The sequence below is a fragment of the Gavialis gangeticus genome, unplaced genomic scaffold (assembly GCF_001723915.1).
Source record: "Gavialis gangeticus isolate Ggan-Ray unplaced genomic scaffold, GavGan_comp1, whole genome shotgun sequence".
Lineage (NCBI taxonomy): Eukaryota > Metazoa > Chordata > Crocodylia > Gavialidae > Gavialis > Gavialis gangeticus.
Window position 1 is genome coordinate 78,800,780 of NW_017728994.1, and position 23,475 is coordinate 78,824,254.

The 23,475-nt window shown below is 40.7% G+C and overlaps 1 protein-coding gene across 1 annotated transcript in view; it reads right to left on the reverse strand.

Annotated features, from left to right (window-relative positions):
• CFAP46 (cilia and flagella associated protein 46) overlaps positions 1 to 22,807 on the reverse strand; it is a 41,666-nt gene extending 18,859 nt beyond the window's left edge. The window contains exons 1-12 of the mRNA XM_019503026.1: positions 22,707 to 22,807; positions 17,953 to 18,032; positions 17,287 to 17,468; positions 16,142 to 16,263; positions 15,620 to 15,702; positions 13,008 to 13,172; positions 11,908 to 11,984; positions 9,750 to 9,810; positions 9,616 to 9,651; positions 8,726 to 8,828; positions 7,675 to 7,787; positions 2,408 to 2,489 (exon numbers count right to left, since the gene is read on the reverse strand). Coding sequence (XP_019358571.1) covers positions 2,408 to 2,489; positions 7,675 to 7,787; positions 8,726 to 8,828; positions 9,616 to 9,651; positions 9,750 to 9,810; positions 11,908 to 11,984; positions 13,008 to 13,172; positions 15,620 to 15,702; positions 16,142 to 16,263; positions 17,287 to 17,468; positions 17,953 to 18,013 — 1,085 coding nt within the window. The 5' untranslated portion in view covers positions 18,014 to 18,032; positions 22,707 to 22,807. The remainder of the gene's footprint in view (positions 1 to 2,407; positions 2,490 to 7,674; positions 7,788 to 8,725; positions 8,829 to 9,615; positions 9,652 to 9,749; positions 9,811 to 11,907; positions 11,985 to 13,007; positions 13,173 to 15,619; positions 15,703 to 16,141; positions 16,264 to 17,286; positions 17,469 to 17,952; positions 18,033 to 22,706) is intronic.
• Between the last annotated feature and the right edge of the window lie 668 nt (positions 22,808 to 23,475).

The following is a 23,475-nucleotide window of genomic DNA, read 5'->3' on the forward strand; positions in this document are numbered from 1 at the left end:
CCCCCAAACCCCACTTACCTTCAGCAAGAAGAGTGAGCCTGAAGCAGCCTTCGGTAAGTGTGAGTGTCAGGCCCTGCCATTCCCTGCTCCTTTCCCCTCCTGGCAGGACTGAGGGTTTCCCCACCCCTTTTGCAAACAGCTCTTGTAGGCTGGAACTCTGCCAGCCTGCAGAGCTCTTTGCACAAGGGGGAAATCTGTGGGTTTCTCTTGTAAAAGAGAAAATCTGTGTTTTCTCTGATAAAAATGGGAAATCTGTGGTCACCTCTGTTTTTCCATGAGAAATGTAAAACCAGGATCCCTGCTAATCACTAATGTTTGCAGGAAATGTATTTCCAGAAGGAAACAAAAGGCAGCCTATTGCCTGCAGCAGCTGTTCAGAGCCTGTTTTGCTGTGTTGCCAGGAAGGATTAAAGGAGTTATGGGGCGCAACTGTTTTAAAGAGTTATAACAAAGTGAATTTAATTATTTAGGTTGTTTAACACAAGTGGGACCACCCAGTGTGCTGGAATGATCCACCTAATGTTGTAGTTGTAAATTGTATCTAAATTGTTAGTTTTATTATTAACCATTGTAATTACATTTTTTGTTTATTTTTCTGTATATAAATTGGTTGTCTATAATGAAGCATAATGTGTTCATCAGGTTCAGAGCACATTCCTGGGTGGTGAGGGTGAGGGACACGAACACACCTCTCCATGGGACACCTCAGTCAGTAGATCTGCCTGATGGACTCCCAGGGCTACTGGCACCCTAAGGACCCAAAATCCAGTGCATCACTTGGCCTTAGCATGCTGGCATGGGTTATAAGTTTATTGACAAATTAAACAATTATTAGACAGAGGATTTGATATCATTTTACAAAATTATTTGAAAGGCATTAGCAGGGCCAGATTAATGCATATGTAAGCTAGGCATATGCCTACAGCCCTGAGCTGTGGGGGGCCCCAGTCCTTCCCTTTGCAGTGGCAGTGCTCGCCAGGCAGGTGGCTAGCAGGCCGAGGGCTGCCTGAGCTCAGGGGCATCACCCGGCTCAATCCAACTCTTCCCCAAGGCTGCCCATCTACATACGTGGATTTATACACACATATACACATACACACACACACACATACATATGTCCATATATACATATATGTAAATTAAATTTCTTGCACATGTTTACTATTGCTGACCAAGGGTGTTTAACCTTGAAGACCGCTCTGTCTCCCTGGTGTCACATATATATGTGACTGCTCTGTCTCCCTGGTGTCACTTTATATATATATTAACTAGGGGCCCACAGTTTGTTTGCCTAAGGCCCATTACCCAGTTAATCTGGCCCTGGGCATTAGAAGCAAAGATAAAGGCCTTACTCTGTCAATAATTCATATAGGAAATTATGTGACACCAGGGAGACAGAGCAGTCTTCAAGGTTAAACACCCTTGGTCAGCAATAGTAAACATGTGCAAGAAAGTTAATTAGCATCTTCAAAAATATTATTCCAGTAAAAGACAATCACTTGGCTGAGAATCAAACTATTAAGTGTATGAAGCTTTAAAAGGAATGTGGAGGTCTTGTCTATTATAAAAATGCTGTATTGATTTAACTGGAATGACTTAAAAATCCTGACTTCACAGCATCCAGGTTCAGGTCACATAGTGAAAGGTTTCTGTTCTCTTTGCCCTTTTTTCTTTTGAGTTTTGGCTTGTCACCTCCTCACTGTTCACAGAATCATAGAAAAATAGGGCTGGAAGGGAACTCAGGAGGTTATCTAAGCCCAACTCCTTACTTGATCAAGGCAGTTACATCCTAGTCTAAAACTCTTTAGAGAAAATATTTATCTAATCTGCACTTAAAAACTTTCAGTGATAGAAATATGACAATCTCTCTAGGTAATTTTAACTTAGAGTACTTAAACATTACCATAATTAGAAAAATGTCTGTGATATAAATACTAAATCTCTTTTGCTCCAGTATCAGTCTATTACTTCTTGTCCTGTCCTTGGTGGACATGGAGAACAGAGGATTACCATCCTCCTTGTAACAACTCTTTGTACTTGAAAACTTCCATATTTCCCCCTCGGGATTCTTTTCTCCAGATTAAATAGTCCTGGTTCTCCCAACCTTGTGAGTCATCTTTTCTAGACTTCTAATAATTTTGGTTGTTGTATATAAATTTGTACACTGACTTCTGTAATTTTGTTTCTACAGATCCTTGCTATACTCTTCTATTTATCTTTAGTAACATGGCCCTGATAAAATACAACACAGGAGAAAAATGACCAAATCCTAACTTCAGACTTCAATAGGAGTTCTTTCTGCCTGCAGAAGTAGATAAAATTTGGCATACAGAACTTTAAATTTACTTTTAAAGAAAAAGTAGAATGTGGCTTAATAGAGATATTACTAAAACAAAATTTATTTGACCTTTTGTATGTATCAGTCTTTGTCAGTCGTTGACAACTCTGAGTTGACCGCATCAGATCTAAAAGTATCATCAACCGGCACTCTGGGGAAAAAAAAAATCTGTTATTTCAGCAGTACTTACATTAATAACAAGGTATAACCAAATTAACTCAGACAGTATGGGCAGAAATCCATTTGAGGTGGTCCAAATCACACTCCCATTTGGAGCTCTTCAAAGTCAAAGCATCTCCAGGTCTGCGCAGATGTCCCCCTGCCCAGAACTTCAAAATGGCTGCGAGAAAATGTAGCAGCAGTGTTTGCCATCAAGGGTGATGGTGAACAGGTATGCCTCTCTGTTCCAGTTTCTCAAGAACAGTTGAATGCACATGAGACAGCTTACTGGCTCCCCACTACCCCCCTAGGTGGGGGTGAAGAAGGGGAAGCAGAGCACTGTGGGATGCCTGGGATCATGCATCCTCCTATCACACTCCACTAGAGGGAGTGACCATGTCAGGAAAAGCTTCTAAAGTAACCACTTCAAAGATGTTCCTTTCTGAGAGTTATTTTTAAGTGCTTCACTGAACATGAATGTCTGCACCCTTGCTGTTTGTAGTGCTTCAAAGGCACTTGGAGCACTTCAGACAGCATGTCTGTCCATGGCCAGTTTCTGTTCTTTCCTTACTATAATTTAGTTATCTATCCCAGGAGTGTCAAATTTACCTTATGCCCTGGCCAGATCCAGAACAGGGGGCTCCTTATGGGATGTAATTGGGCCAAGGCACTGGTAGCAGCTTCAGCCATGAGATAAGCACCCAGAGCAGCAGTAGGGAGGCAAGTGGCTGAGGGACAGGCAGATGCTGTGGCAAAGGTGGCAGGGCAAGACTTGCTCACCTCCTGCTGCAATGGCCATGTCAGCTGGGGCCCCCGTTTCTACATCAGGTCTTACTCACCACTGGCCTTTCCCACAAACTCCTGGGCCCACACATAATCCAGTGGGTGAGACAGAGAAGCTCTGCAAGCTGTATATTTGATACCCCTGATTTAACCCCTTGGCTTTGCTACTAACTACCCTTGTCATCTGATAGCTGACCATGCATATTTCAGCAAACATTTCTATTATTACATCTCTTTTTGTTCAGTGTTTTTACAGTGCCTAATACTATCAGATCCCAGAGGTCCTTAGCACAATATTCATTCAATTAATAGGAAAAATAATTGACAGGTCTCAGTACTACAACTTTATTCAAGACAGGAAGAACTAAGCTCTGCGGAATTACCTGTATGACTGAGCTCTAATCTTTGTAGGACAAGCTTCAACCCAAGTCTGCTATTTGAATTTTATCCAAACAGATTCCATAATATTTTGCAAGCAATGACGTGTCTGACATTTACAGCAGAATATCAGCTGTCTATCTGTTGATTTAAATTTAAGTACGATTTTAAATAATATACGTACTATTCTGGGAGATTATCCCAGTGCCTTATAAATCAAATATGATTTTTCCAAATGTTTGCTATTAATTTATGGTGCCAGTGCAACCAAATTAAAAAATACAGAACTGACTAATTCCTTAGCAAGTTTTTTAATTCCTGCACTGTATTCTTGAATATTTGAGAAAAATACAAAAACCTACTGTAATTCTAAAAAAAAAATCTGTCCTTTATAAATGACTATTTAAAACCTCTCAAAAACTATTAAATATGGAAAACTGTAGGCAGACTGGTAAATATGAAATCTCCATTCATAGAAAATAAAATTAGTCTTTAATGACAGTGAATTATATTGATATGTTTAGTGAAGACACAGTTCAGTGAAGGCTTATGAGCAAATAAATGTATTGACCTCAGTGAAAAACTGGCTTTGAATCTGGTTCAGCCTATAGCCTGCAGGAAAACATTACGGGCTGTCAAACTGGGACTGTGAAAATTTGTGCAGGTGAACTGAAAGCAGAACAACTTGTGAATACACCTTCCCTTTAAATTATATTCAATCCTGTTAGGTGATTGAATAGTGAACTTTTTACAGGGAATTAATTCTGGCAGCTCTGCTAAGAAAAAGAGATATTTTAGGACTTGAGGTCAAATTTGTAAAGGTACTCAAGAATTTAAGGAGGCAAATAGGCACCTATTTGTGTTTATAGATGCCTAAATATTTTTCAAAGAAATCGGGTTGTTAGACAGCTATGGTCAAACTTTCAACATAGTCACACTCTGCAGTAAACTGACTGTACTCTGGGGTAAAAGTGGAGTGGACACACAATGTACCGCCTTAAACTGGGATCATATCATTCCACTCTAGTATGAAGTCATCACTTGAGAAGTAGCTCCTGTGAGTTACAGCATTACACTGATTGCATGTCCACCCCTGTATCTATTTTATAATGGAGCAGCAACCAGCTCTCCCCACCAAGTGTTCAGGCACTTTAACTGCTCCTATTAGGGGCAGCTATCTTGGGACAGCTGGTCACGTGTCCACTCCTTATACAGAGTAAATCACTTTGGGCATACCTACATGTTGCCATATGGTGACATTGCTACAGTGCCATGCTTTACTACTTCCTTTTGGAAGTAGTAAAGCATGGTACAGTATGGGTGGTTACTGTGCCATTAGCGTGGCGCATGGTTGGATTTCACCGCTATGTTGCCATAGTAATGCACTATAAGTGGGGAGTGGGCTGCTACGGCGATGTAGATGTAGCTGGTGATTACGTGTAGACTCATGTGATTGCTATGTCACTGTAGTGCGCCGATAGACATGCCCTCTCTGATTTAAATTTAGGCTCAAATATTAGAGGTTACCTTTGAAAAGTTGCCACATTTTATGTCTGCCTAAGATATTTGGATACAATGGGAGGAAACCAAATTTCAGAAGAGAAAAATCTGCTTCCAAACAACAGAGGAAGGTATGTTTAATAAAAAACCACAACCTTAAGTACCATGGGATCTGCTGCTGAAAACTTTAATTTAGACTATACACCTAGGATGGCTAGGGGTGTGGACAGTTTTGCTAGCTTGCTAGGTACACACTGAGAATATTTTGCTGATTTATTATATCTGTAATATACTGGAAAAGTGTCTGTATTATGGACATGACCTAAAACCATTCTAAGAGCAATGAAAAATTAATCTGACAATTTTCTGTTAGCAACTACTCTCTTCATTTATCGTGAATGAGTTAATGCCCCCATCTACAGAACCTGGAGGCAGGCCAGTATGGCTTCTGAATGTTCTAGTACTAAAACCCCACCCTTCAGCTCAGGCCACCAGGAGAATTTTTCCGAAGCTGTAGAAACGCTCCAGAAATTAATTATTAGTATTAAGGTAATAACTTGATATAATGAATCAATTAACCTTGAGACAATTAGATGTCTAAGTCTCCCTTTAGGAAAAAGCTTCAATTTGTATTCTGGCCATTTATCAGACTATCAGGGTGGGTTGAATGAGCAGAGATGATGCTAACAGAAGAAAAGAAAATTAGCAGGTAAGAAATTTCTCATTCTGTTGCACAGTCACAGCATTATTCTCATTTATCACTACTGGGAAATAATGAGCAGCAAATCACAGAAGTAGAGTAGGAAGATTAAGCAGAGTTTTAATTATTATTAGAGATCAACAGGAGCCAGGAATGGACATTCCATCCCTATACATTTAAGGATGATGTACCTGTGTACACAGCACAATGCACTATCATGCCCCAAGCAACCTTCAGAATGAACTCAACTGGGCAAAAGGACATTTTAGACAGAGTGGAGTGTTATACCACTCTATCTGTACACTTGTGATACCAGAGCAAGGCATGGTGTCAGGCCTTGAGAACCCATGCCATAATCAGACCCAACCCATTAACAATTTCCTACCAGATGAATTTGCAGAGGAACAGAACTTAGTTGACAAATTTTGTACATTTTCCCCCAGTGTTCCTAGGGACATCTATGATAGGTTTCCAACACGCCTAGCTTGCCACCTGGTACTAAATTTTAACATTTTGCAATACGAGGCCCTAAGATTCTGTTGTTTTGAACATGATGATATTTCTACTTCAACATTACTCTTTTCAAAAGAAGATGAACATTGATGCCTTCATAATAAGGCAACTTCTAACAGTACATAGGAGATTTCCATTGTTGGCACCAAAAGTAGCCACTACATCGCTTTTTGCCCCTTTTTAAACATCTGCTGCTGGTTGTTGGACTTTGACTGTTGATCTGATCCCACTTGGGCAGGTTTGTAGGTATATTCCTTTGGTTCAGGCATATAATCTACAGAATGGCCTAAGTAAACTAAAAGCATGTGTACTCAGGGATTCTGGAAACTTGTCTGGCAAGTACGCTCTCCAGTTTGAAGGGGTTGTTCCATAGCAAGTGTGCAAGAGTAGGGCAGGAGGCACTTTTATATTTGCCTGCCTGTAAAAGGATATTTTGATGTAGTTTGAAGTAGACAACTAATTCCACATTGGAAAGAACTTATTCCCACTCAGCAACTCCACAAATCTGCTTCTTTGGACACAGCGTTAACTGAAAGGTTGCCTGCACATAGCTAGCAACTCATGTCTTACTGTGACTATGTTCTGAAAAGCAGATTAGTCATTGTGAGTGCTCCTGCGCAGATGCTCTTTTTTTGCATTTCCCATGCAGATATCTCTGGAAGCTTCTGGTACAGAAATTTCCTTCTGCTAAGAAAGCACAATCTTCTTAACTATTGTTGGTTCTGATAAAAAGCAAGAGACAGCTATGCTGGTTTTGATAGTAAGGGTTGAAGACAGTTTGGCCAGGAAAACCTGAGATATCAAGGATTATATCCCTAGATTATGAGCAACTTGCTTACTATCAGCTGGGATTTCCTCTCAGGCATTTCTGGGGGGAGTGAAATCTTCATGAGTCTCTGATTTGGTCACCTGCTGCCTAAAGCGCTTATTTTACTTGAACACAAAGCTAGCTTGGAAAGTGAGGAGGGGGAAAGAGGGACCCTTTTTTGCCTTCCAGTATCCCCCTTTTCAAACAGAACACAGGTTTATGACTGGTGCTTAGAAATTGCAGTTCCCATTCTGCCACAATCCAAGCTCCTTCCTAACACAAATGTGATCGCACCTGTGCCAGCAGCAGGGCTTGACAGTATTAAACAGAGAATAGCTTAAATGAAGAGCATGGCCTTTCAGCTGTGTGTTGAAATGTGCCCTTTACTGCAGAACAGTAATATTAATAATTATTTGGTATGGGATAAATATAATTTTATGATTATTAGTGAGAAAAGAGTATACCAACTATTCCTTTTCAGTTTGCTTTCCTCACCTGGGATATTCACAGCAACCAATCTGTCAAGTAAAATATGAGATAAGAATCTCTCCATCCCATAGAACAGAAATGCACTGCTTTTACTCAGTAGCTGCTCCCATTCAGCTTGACTGCAAGCAAAGGCAAGAAGTTGTTTAGACTATGTTAATATTTCACAAAATATTTTTCAAAGACATCTATGGAAATGTTTTCAGTGTTAGTTACTCAACAAGCAATTGTTTGGAAGAATATATATAAAGCAAAAAGACAGAGAAAATGTTATGAAGCAGAATTTGCAATAGAAGTTTATACAGACTCAGTCTAACATCTCATAGTAAATAATGCACTGATAATGGCAATACTGAGCTGCTGCATTTTAATTTCTTTGGGTAACATTTAAATATTTATACATGGAATTAATTTAATTAACTGTAAAAATTATTATACTTTTACTATCAGATCTCCTCAAAATTGTACATTGTGAGATAAATCTCCATTGATTTATTTCAGAACTCTGTGCTCCCATATTGCAATATCATAATGTCCATACAGAAGCAACAGTTTGCAAACATTTTATATATTAAAATGTTTTTTAACTGTCTGAGGACAGGAGGAGTTGTAAGGTCCATAGAAGAATGAATTGAGTAACAAAATAGTGTACTCACCTACTACTTTGCTGGAATACTAATTTATGACTCTATTGACTAGCAGCAAAACTTCTGGTCTTTAAATTTTCCAGTGTTTACATTACTATTTTCTAAGACTCCATTTATTGCAATCAAAAAATACTGTTCCAATAGGCTGTACTAACATTCCAATAGGCAGTATCAATACTCATGAGAATATCCACTTATCCTGCAGTCTTGGCGTTACCAGTTTGGCTAAGTTTCTTCCAGGTTTGTTTCCTGGATTCTTTTTGAAAACTTTTGTCTACAAAGCTAAAGGTACATTTGGGGCAGCCATCACATATCTGCACAATGGGACCCTAATTTTGAATGGGGCCTTTGGGAAGTACTGCAATTGAAAAAAAAAGTAAAATGGAGAGCAACATAGAAGAGTAATTACTAACCTTGGAACATGAATGCTTCCAATAACACCTTCCCAATGAGACGTAAATTGCTCCTGGTATTTTTGTAGGATTTCCCTTATTTTTTTAGAAGGACTTATTGCTTCTGCAATGTAAGAACTGCACCAGTCAGGTATTTAGGAAGAAATAAATCTCAGTAATACATAATGCAAGAATCCTAGATAAGCATTCAAGAAGTGTCCAATATTTTCTCTTGGGTTGTTCATCCAAAAGACCAGCATAGAGTCAGTGATCAGGCTCTGTGCAGGTGAAATGCAAGACAACAGAGGAGTTAGGAGCTGAAAGTTACCATCATGAGCTGAGGCCAGTTTGTGGAGTTACAGTTCAGACCAAATATACAGCAGCTCCCTGGAGCTAGCAACAACTCTTGGATACTACATAAGGGTGACTGGATTCCTTTACCTTTCTCCTAACCCACGGCTCTCATTAGAGTTTGTTCTGATCTTATGAAGGACACAGACATTCTACAGCCTTAGCAGTATACTCAGCACTATTACCTGCTTAATCCACTTATGGCCCTCAGTATAGTGCTTAAGTAATAGCTGGCCATCTTAATTAAAAATGTTATAACAAGTTCTTGCTAATAAGCTGTGTATTTTGGGGGGAAAACCTAGTGAGAAAGATTAAGTAAATAATTTATTTGAGATACAAATTTAATATTTGATTTCTAATTTGATGGAAGAATGCAGCCTAATTTGACAAGTAACTGAATCTGAATCAGGTTTTAATTTTTATAAAAAATTAAAAAAAACTCAGAAGAAATCATCAAAAGTCACTAATGATTACGTGAGTACATGTATCAGAAAGAGCTGTTTAGTCAACAACTTTAATGTTACAACTCCAGTTTGGGAGACAAGTACTTTAAACATTACCTGTTTCTTTCGTTTCATTATATGGATCCACAATATCTGATACACAGTTAAGAAGATGCAAACAATGAAATCTGTAATCTTAGATATATCTGAAAACTGATATATCTTAGATAACAGTAACTTTTAAAGGATACATTTAAAATTATTCATATCCACAGGCATGCAATTAGAAGGTAAAACACGATTAATTGGCACCTACAATTAAATAATAATAAAGATTACTTTTTCACAAGGTATATCAATAACACATAACCGGGTCTGACAAAATCAGATATTCAAAAGGTTTACCGAATGCTAGAAGCATAGGTGAAAAATCAGATCTATATGCCAGCACCAACTAAAATCAAAAGCATAGGCAACAATTATTTTGTTGATGAGAAGTAGCTCAAGTATATTTGAAGTGATTTCCTGTTGTGTACCATCACTGATAAACAGAATAAGGAAAAAGCAACTCAGGAATTATTGAGAAAAGATGAAGGATCTGGATTCTTATCACAAAATCCGATATTTATTCCATTTAACACTTACAATGGGTGTGAACAGGCCCTAGCTTCTAACAGGAGGAATGCTGAGAGTATACAGGCATTCATATGGTTTCTTGATCTTCAGTTTTTGCCCAGAAAGGCCGTGTCCAGATGAGCAGGGGCATGTGGTTTATAGTGCCACAAACCACAAGCAGGAAACACTGAAACATGCACTGTGCTACAAATATGCAGTGCAGTGGCAAAATTTGATACTGGGATTTCCCGGTAGCAACACCCCCACACCCCCAGAAACATAAGCGGTGTAAAGCATTCAAAACAAGCATGTGCTGGCACATATGGAGGTTGGGCTGTCCAGAGCAAAGCTCTGGCTGCTGGCCAGGCCCTGGTGATGCCTGAACTATGCCCCTGCTGTTCCAGCATGCTACCAGCCCACCAGATAAGACTGCTGGCACCAGCACAGGTGCTAGCCTCAGCCTCCAGCTCTCCCTGGCTGAAGAGCTGGGCAAGGGCAGTTTGCCCATTGCAGGACAATTTATCCTGCAATGAAATGCAAATGCAGGGTTGTCTACTGAGGCAATTTCTGCTGCTGCAAGTGCATGCCCCTGCTTGTCTGGATGCAGCCGAAGATTTTTGTCTGAGCAAGAGTTTCTTGCACCAAAATGAACACCTCTATGTGGCATATCCCCACTGCTTGATTCATCCTGGGGCTTGGGAAGGATCAATTAGCTGCTGCTTGCTTCACTTTCCAGAGACTGGGGTGCCCCTGGTCTGTGAAAGGCATAAGGGGCATAACACTGCTCCTTGACTCCTTCTCTCCCCTGCAACTGGAGCCAAGCTCTGGCCTTGAGGAAATGCCCCCTATGCCTTCCCAAGACCAGGGTAACTCCCATCTGTGGAAGGCATGGGAGGCATTTTCCTGCTGCTAGATTTTTCCTGGTATGAGAAAAGTTGAGTTGCTGCTGCCCCCACCACCGTCTCTAGATCGGGATCACAGGAAAGCACTTCCCCAAGGAAGAAATTTCATAGATTTCATCGACATTAGGGACCTCAGAAGATCATCGAGTCCAGCCCCCTGCCCAAGGGGCAGGAAGTCAGCTGGGGTCAAACGATCCCAGCAAGATAAGCATCTAAATGTTTCTTAAGAGTCCAGAGTAGATGCTTGCACCACCTCTGGAGGCAGTCTATTCCAGGCCTTGGGGGCTCAGACAGTAAAGAAGGTTTTCCTTATGTCCAGCCTAAAATGGTCTTGGAGGAGTTTGTGACCATTTGACCTTGTCATCCCTTGGAGTGCTCTGGTGAACAAACGTTCCCCCAGATCCTAATATACGCCCCTTATATAGTTATAGGCAGCCACTAAGTCACCCCTGAGCCTGTACTTTTCCAGGCTGAAGAGTCCCATTGCTCTCAGCCTCTCCTCATAAGGCCTGTTCTCTTGCCCTCTGATCATACACATGGCTCTCCTCTGGACTCTTACTTCACCACGGCCAGAACTCAGCTCCAGTTTGCCTGAAAAGGTGAGGAGGTAGTTGCAGGCTGGGGCACCTGTATATTCCCCCCTCTCACCATGATTTCTAGCAGTGCAATTTCCTCAGACATTTGCAGTGCTAAAAAGGAGTGTGTGACAGCTAAACAGGGAAAACAAATTATTCTGTTGCCCTTCTTCACCAACACATCTTTAGAAAAACCTCAAGAAAAAATGTGTAAAACTGTAACTCCACATTTATGAGATGAGATATCTTTAAAATTGTATCTCCTTATAGACATTAGCACTCTTTTATGTTAAAAGCTAAGAATTAGTTCTGCTTACTATTTTTATGCTCTTTTTCTGATTTGCTTTTGGCTTTGGCTCCTTTGAACTTTTAACATCTTTTTTTACTTCATTCTCTGTAGAAAAAAAGAATATAAAAGCTTTACTATAGACTTGGTGCTCACTGAATTACTGTGTGAATTCTTTCACTGAAAGAAATTACCTAATTAGTCCTCAGCAACTAGCTGCATGTAATGTTTTCTATCTTAATAGAGACTCTGGGCATTTTGAAAAATGAAGTATGTCAGCATTTAAATAAATATTTATTTTTACAAAATGTAGACAAGTATTTAAATAAATATGAATACTACTAATGGAAAGAATAATTCATTGTTGAAGAAACAGAAAAATAGCCCCTATCAGTCTGAATAAGTGGTCACATCTACCTGAGAGGCTTACTGTACAGTAGCTTGTTACTGGTATGAACTGTGACGCAACAGTATTGTGCAGTAAGTGCCACTAGGAAACCATGCCAAGATGCTACTGTGCAGTAATGCCAGTTACTGCACAGTCATTTAGTGCTTGGTTATGCAAGTACTAAATGACTGTGCAGTAACAACTGTGCAGTGGGTGGCTTGTGTAGACTTGCACGCTATGTTAACACCTGAACAGTTAAATGACCAAAAATACCTTTGTGAACATTCTTGACACTCTTGAAGGAAAATGAACTACCTGTAGTTGAGAGCGTCTGAATGTTTTAAATGGTTTTGAAGGAACCGGAAAAAATGAGATTACATTTCTCAATACTTTCTGCAATAATTGATTAAATAAAGTAAGCACAGATGACTCTTGCTCCAAGGGCAGCGTGGCAGTCAGGCATCACTGTAATGCATGATGGTTATTTGAGGTATATCTTATAATTGATTTATTTTTTACTTCTCTGTTGTCAATGCTTACCCCCACCCCATAATTCTGTACATTACTGAAAATATTTCACGTTTGTAATATATTTTTGGTAGCAGATAGTCCAGTCACTATTACTAGGAATTCAATTATATAAGACACTCTTAGTACAATGTAAATTATATGAATAGCATAATAAATACTTGGTTTTATTACATCCTTGTTTTGGAATACAAAGAATACTCCAGTAATTGTACCTGGTTCCTCTATATGTATTCGATTGTACAGAAGTTGGAGAGAAAAGTCTCTGGATACAGAACATATTGCCTCCTCTTGAAAGATACTCAGAGCTTCCAAAGGTAGCTCCATAAGTAATTTGTCTGCTAGTAATATTAAATACTCTCCTAAATCCATAGGTGTATCTAGGAAGAAATCAATTATTCCTTAATATATATGTTACTAATTATATTTGTTTATGAAATGTTTTTTTCCCTTTATCTTTCATACTTCAGATGAAGTAAATCACTATCCCACATTTTTTTCCTGTCTGCTGGCCCTTACAGACTCTTCAGACTTCATAGAATATGAATTTATGGAGACAATATATACCCTTATTAATACCCATACCATCTTTGGAGACACCTTACAGAGATTTGCAATATATATAATTTGGCAAAGGGAAACAATTTTATGAAATACACAGTTGCCAGTTCTGACAGAAAACATCCTAACAAAGAAACAGGGGTATAGGTTGTAGCTGTGCTGGTCTAAGTACATAGGCAGACAAGGTTCTTTGGGTGAATCTGATATCTTTTAGTAGACCAGTTTAAATAGTTGGAAAAAAATAGTTTTTATAGTTTTTTTCCAACTATTTAAGTTGGTCTAATAAGATTCACCCACAGAGCTTTGTCTGCCTAACAACGAAATACATTTAAAAGACCTTTAAAAGGAACTCTTACACTTAAACAGGAATATCTTACTGTACAAAAACATCGTAATTAACATGGGTTAATTACTCAAAAAGAGGACTGATCACATACTACCAAAGAATCTTCTTTTATAGTAATACAAATGTGCGGAGATCAACTAGGAAGATGGAAGAAACCAGCTGCCAAACTTCATATGAGGAAATAAACCCTCCCCCACTCCCCACAATCTAACAGTCTTGACAGACAAGGCTGAAAAGCAATTACCAGTGTATATTTTTTTCATTTTTATTGAGAAATATCATTATTTCTTACAACAAAAACTAAACAAAATAGTCCACAAGATGAGGTCTAGATTTGACTATCTCTGGGCATGTCTATACATGCAATTAATGTGTCTGAATTTTCTGTGCAGAAAGCTTGTTCCCTTGTTTACCTCTGTAAACAGCGATCACCTCTGGGCAGGGATGGAGCTGGTGCCTTGGAGAGCCTGTTCAAGGAGGGCTTTGACATTCCCTGGAGGCACTGCCCTGCTTAGACCACAGGTGAGTCCCTGGAGGGGAAACAGAGGTGATCGCTATTTGCAGAGGTAAACAAGGGAACACCCCAAGATCCAGGGCTCTTGGGGCTGGAGAACAGCACCTTTCTGTTGTCCCAGTTTGTTGGGCTGAAACTTTTGGGAGGAGACAGCCAACAGGTGGAAGAAGCCAGTTAACACAGTCACCACTCAACCTGAACTTTGCCATTTGTGTGCTATTTGTAGCCCAGGCAATTCATCATTCTGGGTATACCTGGGAGCTGAGAGAATGGGATCAAATTATATACCTTGCTAAATGGAAAGGAATTCATATTCAGTTCATATTCACCATGAAAGAAAGGCTTCCGGGCAAATTCCTTAGGTGTAACAGACACCAGATGATACAGTTTTAACACTGCACACCCCAAAGTGCTAACCAATACCATGTTTCTACTTCAAGCAATATGTTATCTAAACCTACAAACTGTGCCATGCCAGAGCAGCACCATGATATACTTGAATGGACATTATCAAGTCTATCAAAGGCCGCGGTAATCGTGGATTAAAACAGCTGTAACCAGCCAGGCAATCCCTCTCCAGTTAATCTAAATCATCAGAGGAATTTTTCTCCTTGGAAAAGAGCTGAGATAAGCCCCCAGCTCCACACTGTTTGGAGCTGCCTAGGAGCTGGGGACAGTTCACCCCACCACTTAAGCCAAGCAGCAGTTGTGGCCCCGTTGCCTGGCCTAACCAGGAGCAATCTACTCCCAGGTCATCTTCTACACGTGCATTCAGGCACATTAATGTAAAGTGCTGTTGGCCAGTACCTGTATCTGTCAGTACTAGTTAATGGCACTTTACATTACTCTGCCACTCAGTAACTGGTGTGCACATGAAGACAGTGATGCTTTACTGACCCTTAGATTAGTGTATTGAATAGTAAAGCACACATGTAAATGTGCCCTCTCTCTATCTCCTCTTGGAGCCTCTTAAGACAGATGGTCCAGATTTAGGACAGTATTAAATACAAAGGTACCAAGATCCAACAACCTATTGGGGGATGGGGGGGGTGGGAAGGGGAAATGGTAAAGCAAAACAAATTGAAGGACCTGAGAAAAATCCTTTTTGCTTTTGCCTTTCTCCCAAAAAGACTAATTTTCTATAATGCCATAATCCTTGACTATTTGGAGCTCATACAGATCGGTAAGCTAAGATATTCCTTGCAAAAATGAAGGTGAAAATAGGCCTGGGTGAAATGTAGGTCATTTTGCCATCTAAGTGGCTAATTTGTAGACATAATCAAGTCCCTTAACATCTATGGCAAGTAACTTAAATTACTTGTACATTCAAATTGTTGGCAAAAAAACCCCAAAACCCAACATTTTAAAATCTGGTCTCTAAATATTAATTGCAATGTAACACTTACCCTCTGGTGCAGTATGTTTCATCTCCTTATCCTTGGCTTTTGTTTTTCCTGACTCAGATGGTGAAGCTGTTTGGCTCTGCTCTCTGAGAAGAAAAATTGTATCTTAAATATTATGAATATCAATACTTATGCACTGAGCCAAGGAAAACTAAGTGCCTAGATCTGAATGAAACAATGCATCCTAAAACTTATTCCCTGAGATTTAAAAATGCCAGGTATTTTTAAATATTCAATATTTAACAGTTCAATATTGTTTCCATCTGATTTTAATATTTGTGTAATGATTTATTATTTGCCAGTGGTAGCAAGTACTCCCATGTATAGCCCAATCTTGCAATGATTTACAAAGATTACACATACGTTGCATTTTTAAGAATTTGAATAATTTGTATGTAGCAATATTTCTGCTTAAAGTTAAGCACATGTGTAAGTTATGCAGGATCAGGACTTAAATTTATAAATATTTTTTTAAAATATTAAAGTAAAAAATGTAGCTGATAAAACATTTGAAAAAAATCTTACCTAAAATCAGAACTATCAAACTGTGACAGCACTGGCTGCAAATATTCTTCCAGGTTTTTTAAAATTTCACAGAAATCTGAGGTAAGTTCTCTCTCATTTTCATTTATCTTTTCTGTTAGATCCTATCATGCAAAGTAGAAAAATGGAATGACTTTTAAATGACAACAAGGACCATATGTTAATTAGGGCTAAATTGAATCATTGTGGCTTGTATCTAATTTGAAACATAACAACATTAAAATAATCAAGTTCCTTTAAATTACTGAATTAATCATGTTTCATATCCTTGGATATCTCATTGCTGTCAGCACCTTCTGCACCTTTTTTAGTGCAACATTCAGTGTAAAATGCATATGTACTGGTTTATTTTGGCACCAGTTGTTTTACTGCTAGATAAATTGCTGAAAAGAGGTAGTTGGAAGAAGGGGAGGATGAGTGAAAATCAGGAAAAGAGAAAAGTAAATTGATAGTGTATCTCATAGGAGAGAAAAGAGAAAAAGGAAGTGTGACATGTACATAAAAGTATATGTAGGACCCAATGCTGCAGTGACTTACCCATAAGCTTTAACTATATTTTGTGAATAATCATGCTACTGTATGGATGTCTGTGGTCCCCTCTACATTTTATAACTATTGTGCAATTTCCTTGTTAATTGTACAATAAATTTAGATTGCCTACATGTGCACATTAACTACTTCACCTTAAAAAGTCCAACCAGCTATAAAGTTATTGCTTGAAAATGTATAAACTTTAGGGCTGGTTTCTATCCAGCTTTAATTTGCAGGTGTAGGCAATCCTATGGCTGGGAGGCAGCAACTACTGAGATCTCCCAGTTGCTGGGAAGCATGTCACACCCCCCACAGCTGGGAAACTGCAGCCACGGGGTGCAAGGGCACTCAAGGCTGTTAAAAGAAGAAGTGACAGAACAACAAATTATCTTCTATTAAGACGTTTCAAAGCAGAGCACGCACAGGACAGTTACAGAGCCTATAAGATGAATAAATTGGGAAGCATCTGGTATATACTTTGGGGATGTTAGAGGAATCATGTTTTGCACAGATTTTTCATGAAATTTCAGTGCATATTTTAACCCTATTTTAAAAATAAGAATACACTCTAAAAGGTACAGAATCAAATATATTACCGTTTCTAGTTCAGGAGAACTTTCTTGCCAATTCTGAAAATAAGCCTTCCCAGTATGCAATTTTTTCAGCAACTCCTGTTTAAGGAAACTATTCATCCTTTCCTGCTTGTAAAGACGTACTTTCTCCAACAAACTCAAGAGCATGTCAGGATTCACAGAAATACGAGAAACTTTAGCCTGCACTATTAAAGAAAAAAACGTTTTCTTAAAACAGCTGAAATCATATGATTAATTGAAGAGAGTGTGGCAGAGAGTGAGTGAGAGTGTGCACAATAAATTTCTAAAATAACATTCCATCAATGCTATATTAAAAATAAAACCTTCATTGTCATGTCATACTCGAAGAACGCAAGTCAATCCTGACCCATGGAAAAAGGATAAAATAAAGAAAACGCTTCTAATTTTTTCTTCTGTCTACAGCCACTTTGCTTCTTAGAAACATCATGATGAGCTTATTTTATATCTTAACTACATGTACCACATATGCTAATAAAGTACAGGCATGCATGCATACAACTTCCAATGGCAGTTACAGAAATACATCTCCAGGCATCAAAGTAACACCATAAGCACTGGGATTTTCTGTATTAAATGCAACAGTGAGAGCAAGCTCTGGCTCTGCTACCATCAGGTTGATATATTTTTCCTAAATAGAAGCATACACACCTGTTGGATGAATGGGTTTTCCCTTCTGTTGTCCACTGCTAAATTTTGGCTTCTTAATCATTGCGCTATATAGGCTTGATCTATGGAAAGTGTTAAAATTAGAATAGAATATTTGACTATTCAAATAAACAAACATTTCAGCCTTTTTTGTATTGAACATCCTTTCGAATAACTAATTATTACCAGGTATCTGGGTTTTATGTTTGCCATGGAAAAATGCAGATTTTCTCCTTTAAAGGAGAAAAACAAAGGAAACTCAGGATTCCCCTTGCAGACTGGCAGAGTTCAGGCCTGCAATGGGTTGCTTGGGGCTAGGGTAGTGGGAAACAGGGCACAGGGGGCACATACACATGCACATAACCAACAATGCGACCAGGCAGCAGTGAAGAGCAGCTCCCCCAGCTGCTTGCAGGTAAGTATATGAGTGGAAGATGGGGGCATGAGGGGACAGTTTGAGGTCTCCATAGTGGGGGAGGGAATGGGGCAGGATTGGTGGCTGGAGGTGGCTCATCCAGGGGGCTGGCGGGGCGGGGGGGGGCAGCTTCTTGCCACTGTGTGCACTTGTGGTAGGGTCATGTGCATGGGATTTGTGCATGGGACAGGAGAGGATGCAGGCTGTCTGCTGTGGGGCTCAAGGCTTCTTACCCTGCTGCCGCCTCCCCAGGGGCCTCTGCAGCCCAGTGGGTGGGACTCGGTGTGGGAGGGCAAAGAGGCTGGGTGCTGCCACTGCCGCCACCACTGCTGGGAGCCCCGCACCAACTGCACCACCATGGAAAGGTACCCCCTCCCCACCAGGCAACAGCAGGGGGGCACAACTCTGTGCCACCACCGCTGCAGCCCCCAGTGCTGCCAGGTGGGCAGGAGGCACCTCACCATGAAGGCAGCACCAAGCCACTCCACCGTCCTGCACCAGGTCCCACCTGATGGACCACAGAGGCCCTCGGGGGGGATGACAGCAAGGCTGGGAGCCCTGAGCCTGCAGTGGGCAGCTCACATCCTCCCCTTTCCCACGCACAAAACTGGGAGGGCACGTGCCCCACAGCCTCCCCACCCCCATGAGTGCACACAGTGGCAGGGAGCTGCCCCCCACCGGCCACCCCATGGACGAGCCACTCCCAGCCACCAATCCTGCCCTATTCCTTCCCCAACCATGGAGGCCTCAAACTGTCCCCCCAGCCCCTTATGCCTGCATATACTTCAAAGGATCCCAGCAAGATAAACATCCAAATGTTTCTTGAAAGTGCCACAGGGCCAGGTCCCACCTGATGGGCCACAGAGGCCCTCAGGGGGATGACAGCACAGTCTCCGCTCCAGCCATGCTGCCTGCAAAGTGGGGGGAAGGGGCCTGGGCTCTGCTCTGGCTACAGCAGCTTCTGGTCAGATGTGCAGAAGACAGGGCTCAGGCACTGCTTGAGCAGGCAGCGGGCTACAGGACCTGTCCCTGGTCCTATACTTTAGCAGCTGAGGAGCCCCTCCAGTAGGGCTGGGGACAGCAGGGGGCTGTCAGTTAGGAGTGAGGGGTACCAGCAGGGCTGGAAGGGGTGGGGGGCTAGAAGGAAGGGGTACCAGCAGGGCTGGAAGGGGTGGGGGGCTAGAAGGGAGGGGCACCAGTAAGTCAGGGCTACTCAGTGCCACAAAGCAGCAGAGGGATCCTTTGACCCTGACTTCCTGTCCCTTGGGTGCGGGGTTGGATCCAATGCTCTTATGAAGTCCCTTCCAGCCCTAATGTCTGTGAAATCTATGAAATCTAGAAGTGTTTCATTTTTTGCAGAAAAATGCAGATTTGGGGTTTTTTAATAAGAGAACTTAGGATTTTTAAACAGAGAAAACTAGATTGTTAATCAGGTTAGATCTCTGATTATTACCCTCTAGCCTTGAATGCTCAGAGATCCAGAATGTATTATTTATCCTTGGACTAAGGAAAGTAGCAAAATATGCAAGAAATCCAAAGCTGACAACCCAGAGACTGCCCAACACACAGATACCTTCCATATGCTTTTAAGAAATGTCCCTCCCAGATACCATGGGATTCCATTAGATACAGATAAAATGATGGAACTGAATCACAGAGCAGTTGATTGGCATGCTATCCACTCAAGCAACCAGTTGGACTAGCTGATTATTACTGTGAACACTAATATGATTGTTTATTATAGCAGTTGGAGGAGATGGTGATTAGGAACAGTCAGCATGGATTCACTAAGGGCAAATCATGCTTGACCAATCTGATTTCTATGATGAAATGACTAGTTTTGTGGATGCAGAAGGAGCAGTGGACATGATATACCTCGACTTTAGCAAGGCTTTTGATATGGTCTCCCACAACATTCTCACAAGCAAGCTAAGGAAATAAGGGTTGGATGAATGGACTGTAAGGTGTATAGAAAACTGGCTGGATTACTTGGCTCAGAGAATGGAAATCAATGGCTTGATGTCTAGTTGGCAGCTGGTATCAAGTGGAGTGCTCTATGAGTCAGTTCTGGGGTCAGTTTTGTTTGATATCTTCATCAATGATCTGGACAGTGCGATGATATATATTTGGGGATGGTCCCTCAGCAAGTTTTCAGATGGCACGAAGCTGGGGAGAGTGATAGTTACACTGGAGGACTAGGATTAAGAGAGACCTCAACAAATTGCAGGATTGAACCAAAAGAAATCTCATGAGATTCAATAAGGAGAAGTGCAAAGTCTTGCACTTTGAACAGAACAATCCCATGCACCAGTATAGGTTAAGCAGCAACTCTGCAGAAATGAACCTGGGAGTTACAGTGGACAATAAGCTGAATATAAGCCATTGGTATACCCTTGTTATGAAGAAGGTTAATGGTATGTTGGGCTGCATTAGTAGCAGCATTACCAGCAGATGAAGGGAAGTCATTCTTTCCCTCTTCAGCACTGGTGAGGTGAGTTTTGGGCCCCCAACTACAGAAACAATGTGGACAAATTGGAGACAGTCTAGTGGAGGGCAATGAAAATCATTAGAGGGCTGGGGCACGTGGCTTATGAGGAGAGGCTGAGGGAACTGGGCTTATTTACTCTGCAGAAGAGAATACCAAGGGGGGATTTAACAGCAGTGTTCAATGACCTGAAGGGTCGTTCCAAAGAGGATAGAGCTAAACTGTTCTCAGTGGTGGCAGATGACAGAACAAGGAGCAATGGTTTCAAGTTGCAGCAAGAGAAGTTTAGGTTGGATATTAGGAAAAACTGTCATTAGGAGGGTAGTAAAGTACTGGAACAAGTTTCATAGTTAGTAGGGTCAGAAGGGATCTGAGCAGATCATTGAGTCCAACCCCCTGCCATGGCAGGAAAGAGTACTGCGGTCAAATGACCCCAGCAAGGTGATTGTCTAGCCTTGTCTTAAAGACCCCCAGGGTAGGAGCCAGCACCATTTCTCTTGGAAGTTGGTTCCAGATTCTAGCTGCCCTGATAGTGAAGTAGCGCCTCCTGATGTCTAAACTGAATTTACCCTTTGCCAGCTTGTGACCGTTATTTCTAGTCACTCCTGGTAGTGCTCGGGGGAACAGGGACTCCCCCAATGCCTGCTGGTCCCCTCTGACTAGTCTGAAATAGGCCACTAGATCCCCCCTCAGCCTTCTCTTGTGGAGGCTGAACAGGTTCAGGTCCCATAGCCTCTCCTCGTAGGGCCTGCCCTGCTGTCCCCTGATCATGCGTGTGGCCCTCCTCTGGACCCTCTTCAGGTTGTCCACATCCCTCCTGAAGCGTGGTGCCCAGAACTGGACGCAGTACTCCAGCTGCAGCCTGACCAGTGCCACATAGATGGGGAGAATCACCTCCTTGGACCTGCTTGAGATGCATCTGTGGATGCATGACAAGGTGCAGTTGGCCTTCCTGACTAACTGCCTCCCCACACTGCTGGCCCATGTTCATCTTGGCATCAATGATGACTCCAAGATCCTTTTCTTGGAGACGTTGTGGAATCTCCATCCTTGGAGGTTTTTAAGACCAGGCTACACAAAGATGATAACTATTTGGGGATGGTCCTGCTCTGAGCAATGGGTTGGACTAGAATCTCGATGACCTCCTGAATTCCCTTCCAACCTCAGTTTTCTATGATTTTACAGTTATGTTAGCAACGACATATGTGGCTGACTGGCAATCAGCTTACTCTATCTGATGTTAGTTAAGGTGATGAGACCAGGTGTAATGTGCCACTATCTAGATAGTTCAGAAGTGGAGCCAGATCATCATTTAATCCACTCACACATTGTATCCTTTGCATTGGAGCTTTTCTTTTCCACCTTTCTAATAACCCAGGAGAGAGAAGAAAGAACTCTCTAAAGGAAGAGAAAGGAAAAAATATGGCCTGTAGAGACTAGGACTGAGGAACACCTAAACACTTCAGCAGAGAATCTTTTATGGCTACACTCATTAAAGAGCCTTCTGTTAATACAGGTCTTAAGTCTTCCAATTACTGAGTTTCACTCTTCCCACCATTCTCTGGAAGATGAAGAGTGGAAATATCAGTCCTATGAAGCAGAATTTTGTGAACTGCTCTAAGGATTTTGGCTCCCTTCAGTCCAACACTGGGAAAGAGAAGGAAGTACTTGTGGAAACTAGAAACTTAGAAAATGTTTATGGTCTTGCTTGAGTTATGGTCAATTGTTATTTTTCCTGATTTTTTTTTTTTTACTTTCCCTAAATTACAAACCCACCAAAATTAGGTAATGAAAGGTAATAAAAATTTGGCAAAGGAAAATTAAGGGTGTACAAAACAAAATTATAGAGTTTTATACCCATCTTCTGAATGCTGCAGAATGACTATGTGGAAGTTTGGTGGCAATTCATTCACAATGTTAAAATGCTGTGCAGGAACACAGAGATTTTCCCATACCTGTAAAATAACATGAAAATTACTTTACTTTTTATGAACAGCAGTTTTAGTACATTCATGAGACTGCTCCATAATAATTCCAAGAAATGAGGTATTACTATCCATAAATGGAACATTCAGAAAAGTACATCTTCCTGCACTGCACAATAAATTAAATTAACGCCGTAATTCACTGTTAACAATAATGACAATTGTTTGCCTACTACCCTGTGAGGTGAAAAACACTAGCAAGTGTTTAAATTAATGTTACCTGAAGAAGGGACTAACAAAATCATCCAACTAAATATTTATATTTAATAACAGTAAATTTCATTGGGATATACACTTGGTCCATTTATACTACTCATAACAAAGGATACTATAAACCAAAGAGATGTGTACAAATATTATACATAATAATATGTAATTTTTCAAAAAGAATAACAGGTGCAACTAAAACCAGTGTGTTGTGGCTCCAATGAAAATACTGTACCAGCTAAACAAAGGAGCATGCCACATCTCTGCTTCTGAAAACACTTAAATATACATGCTTAACTTACCTTAATTGAAATATTTTATATGTAAAGGGCAAAGTGTCCCTGAGATACCTTTTAGTGGACGCTTAGGCGAAAGGTCTGGCATACTGCACCTCCCTCTGGGTGGAACTATAAAACCAAATTTCTTGGATTGGA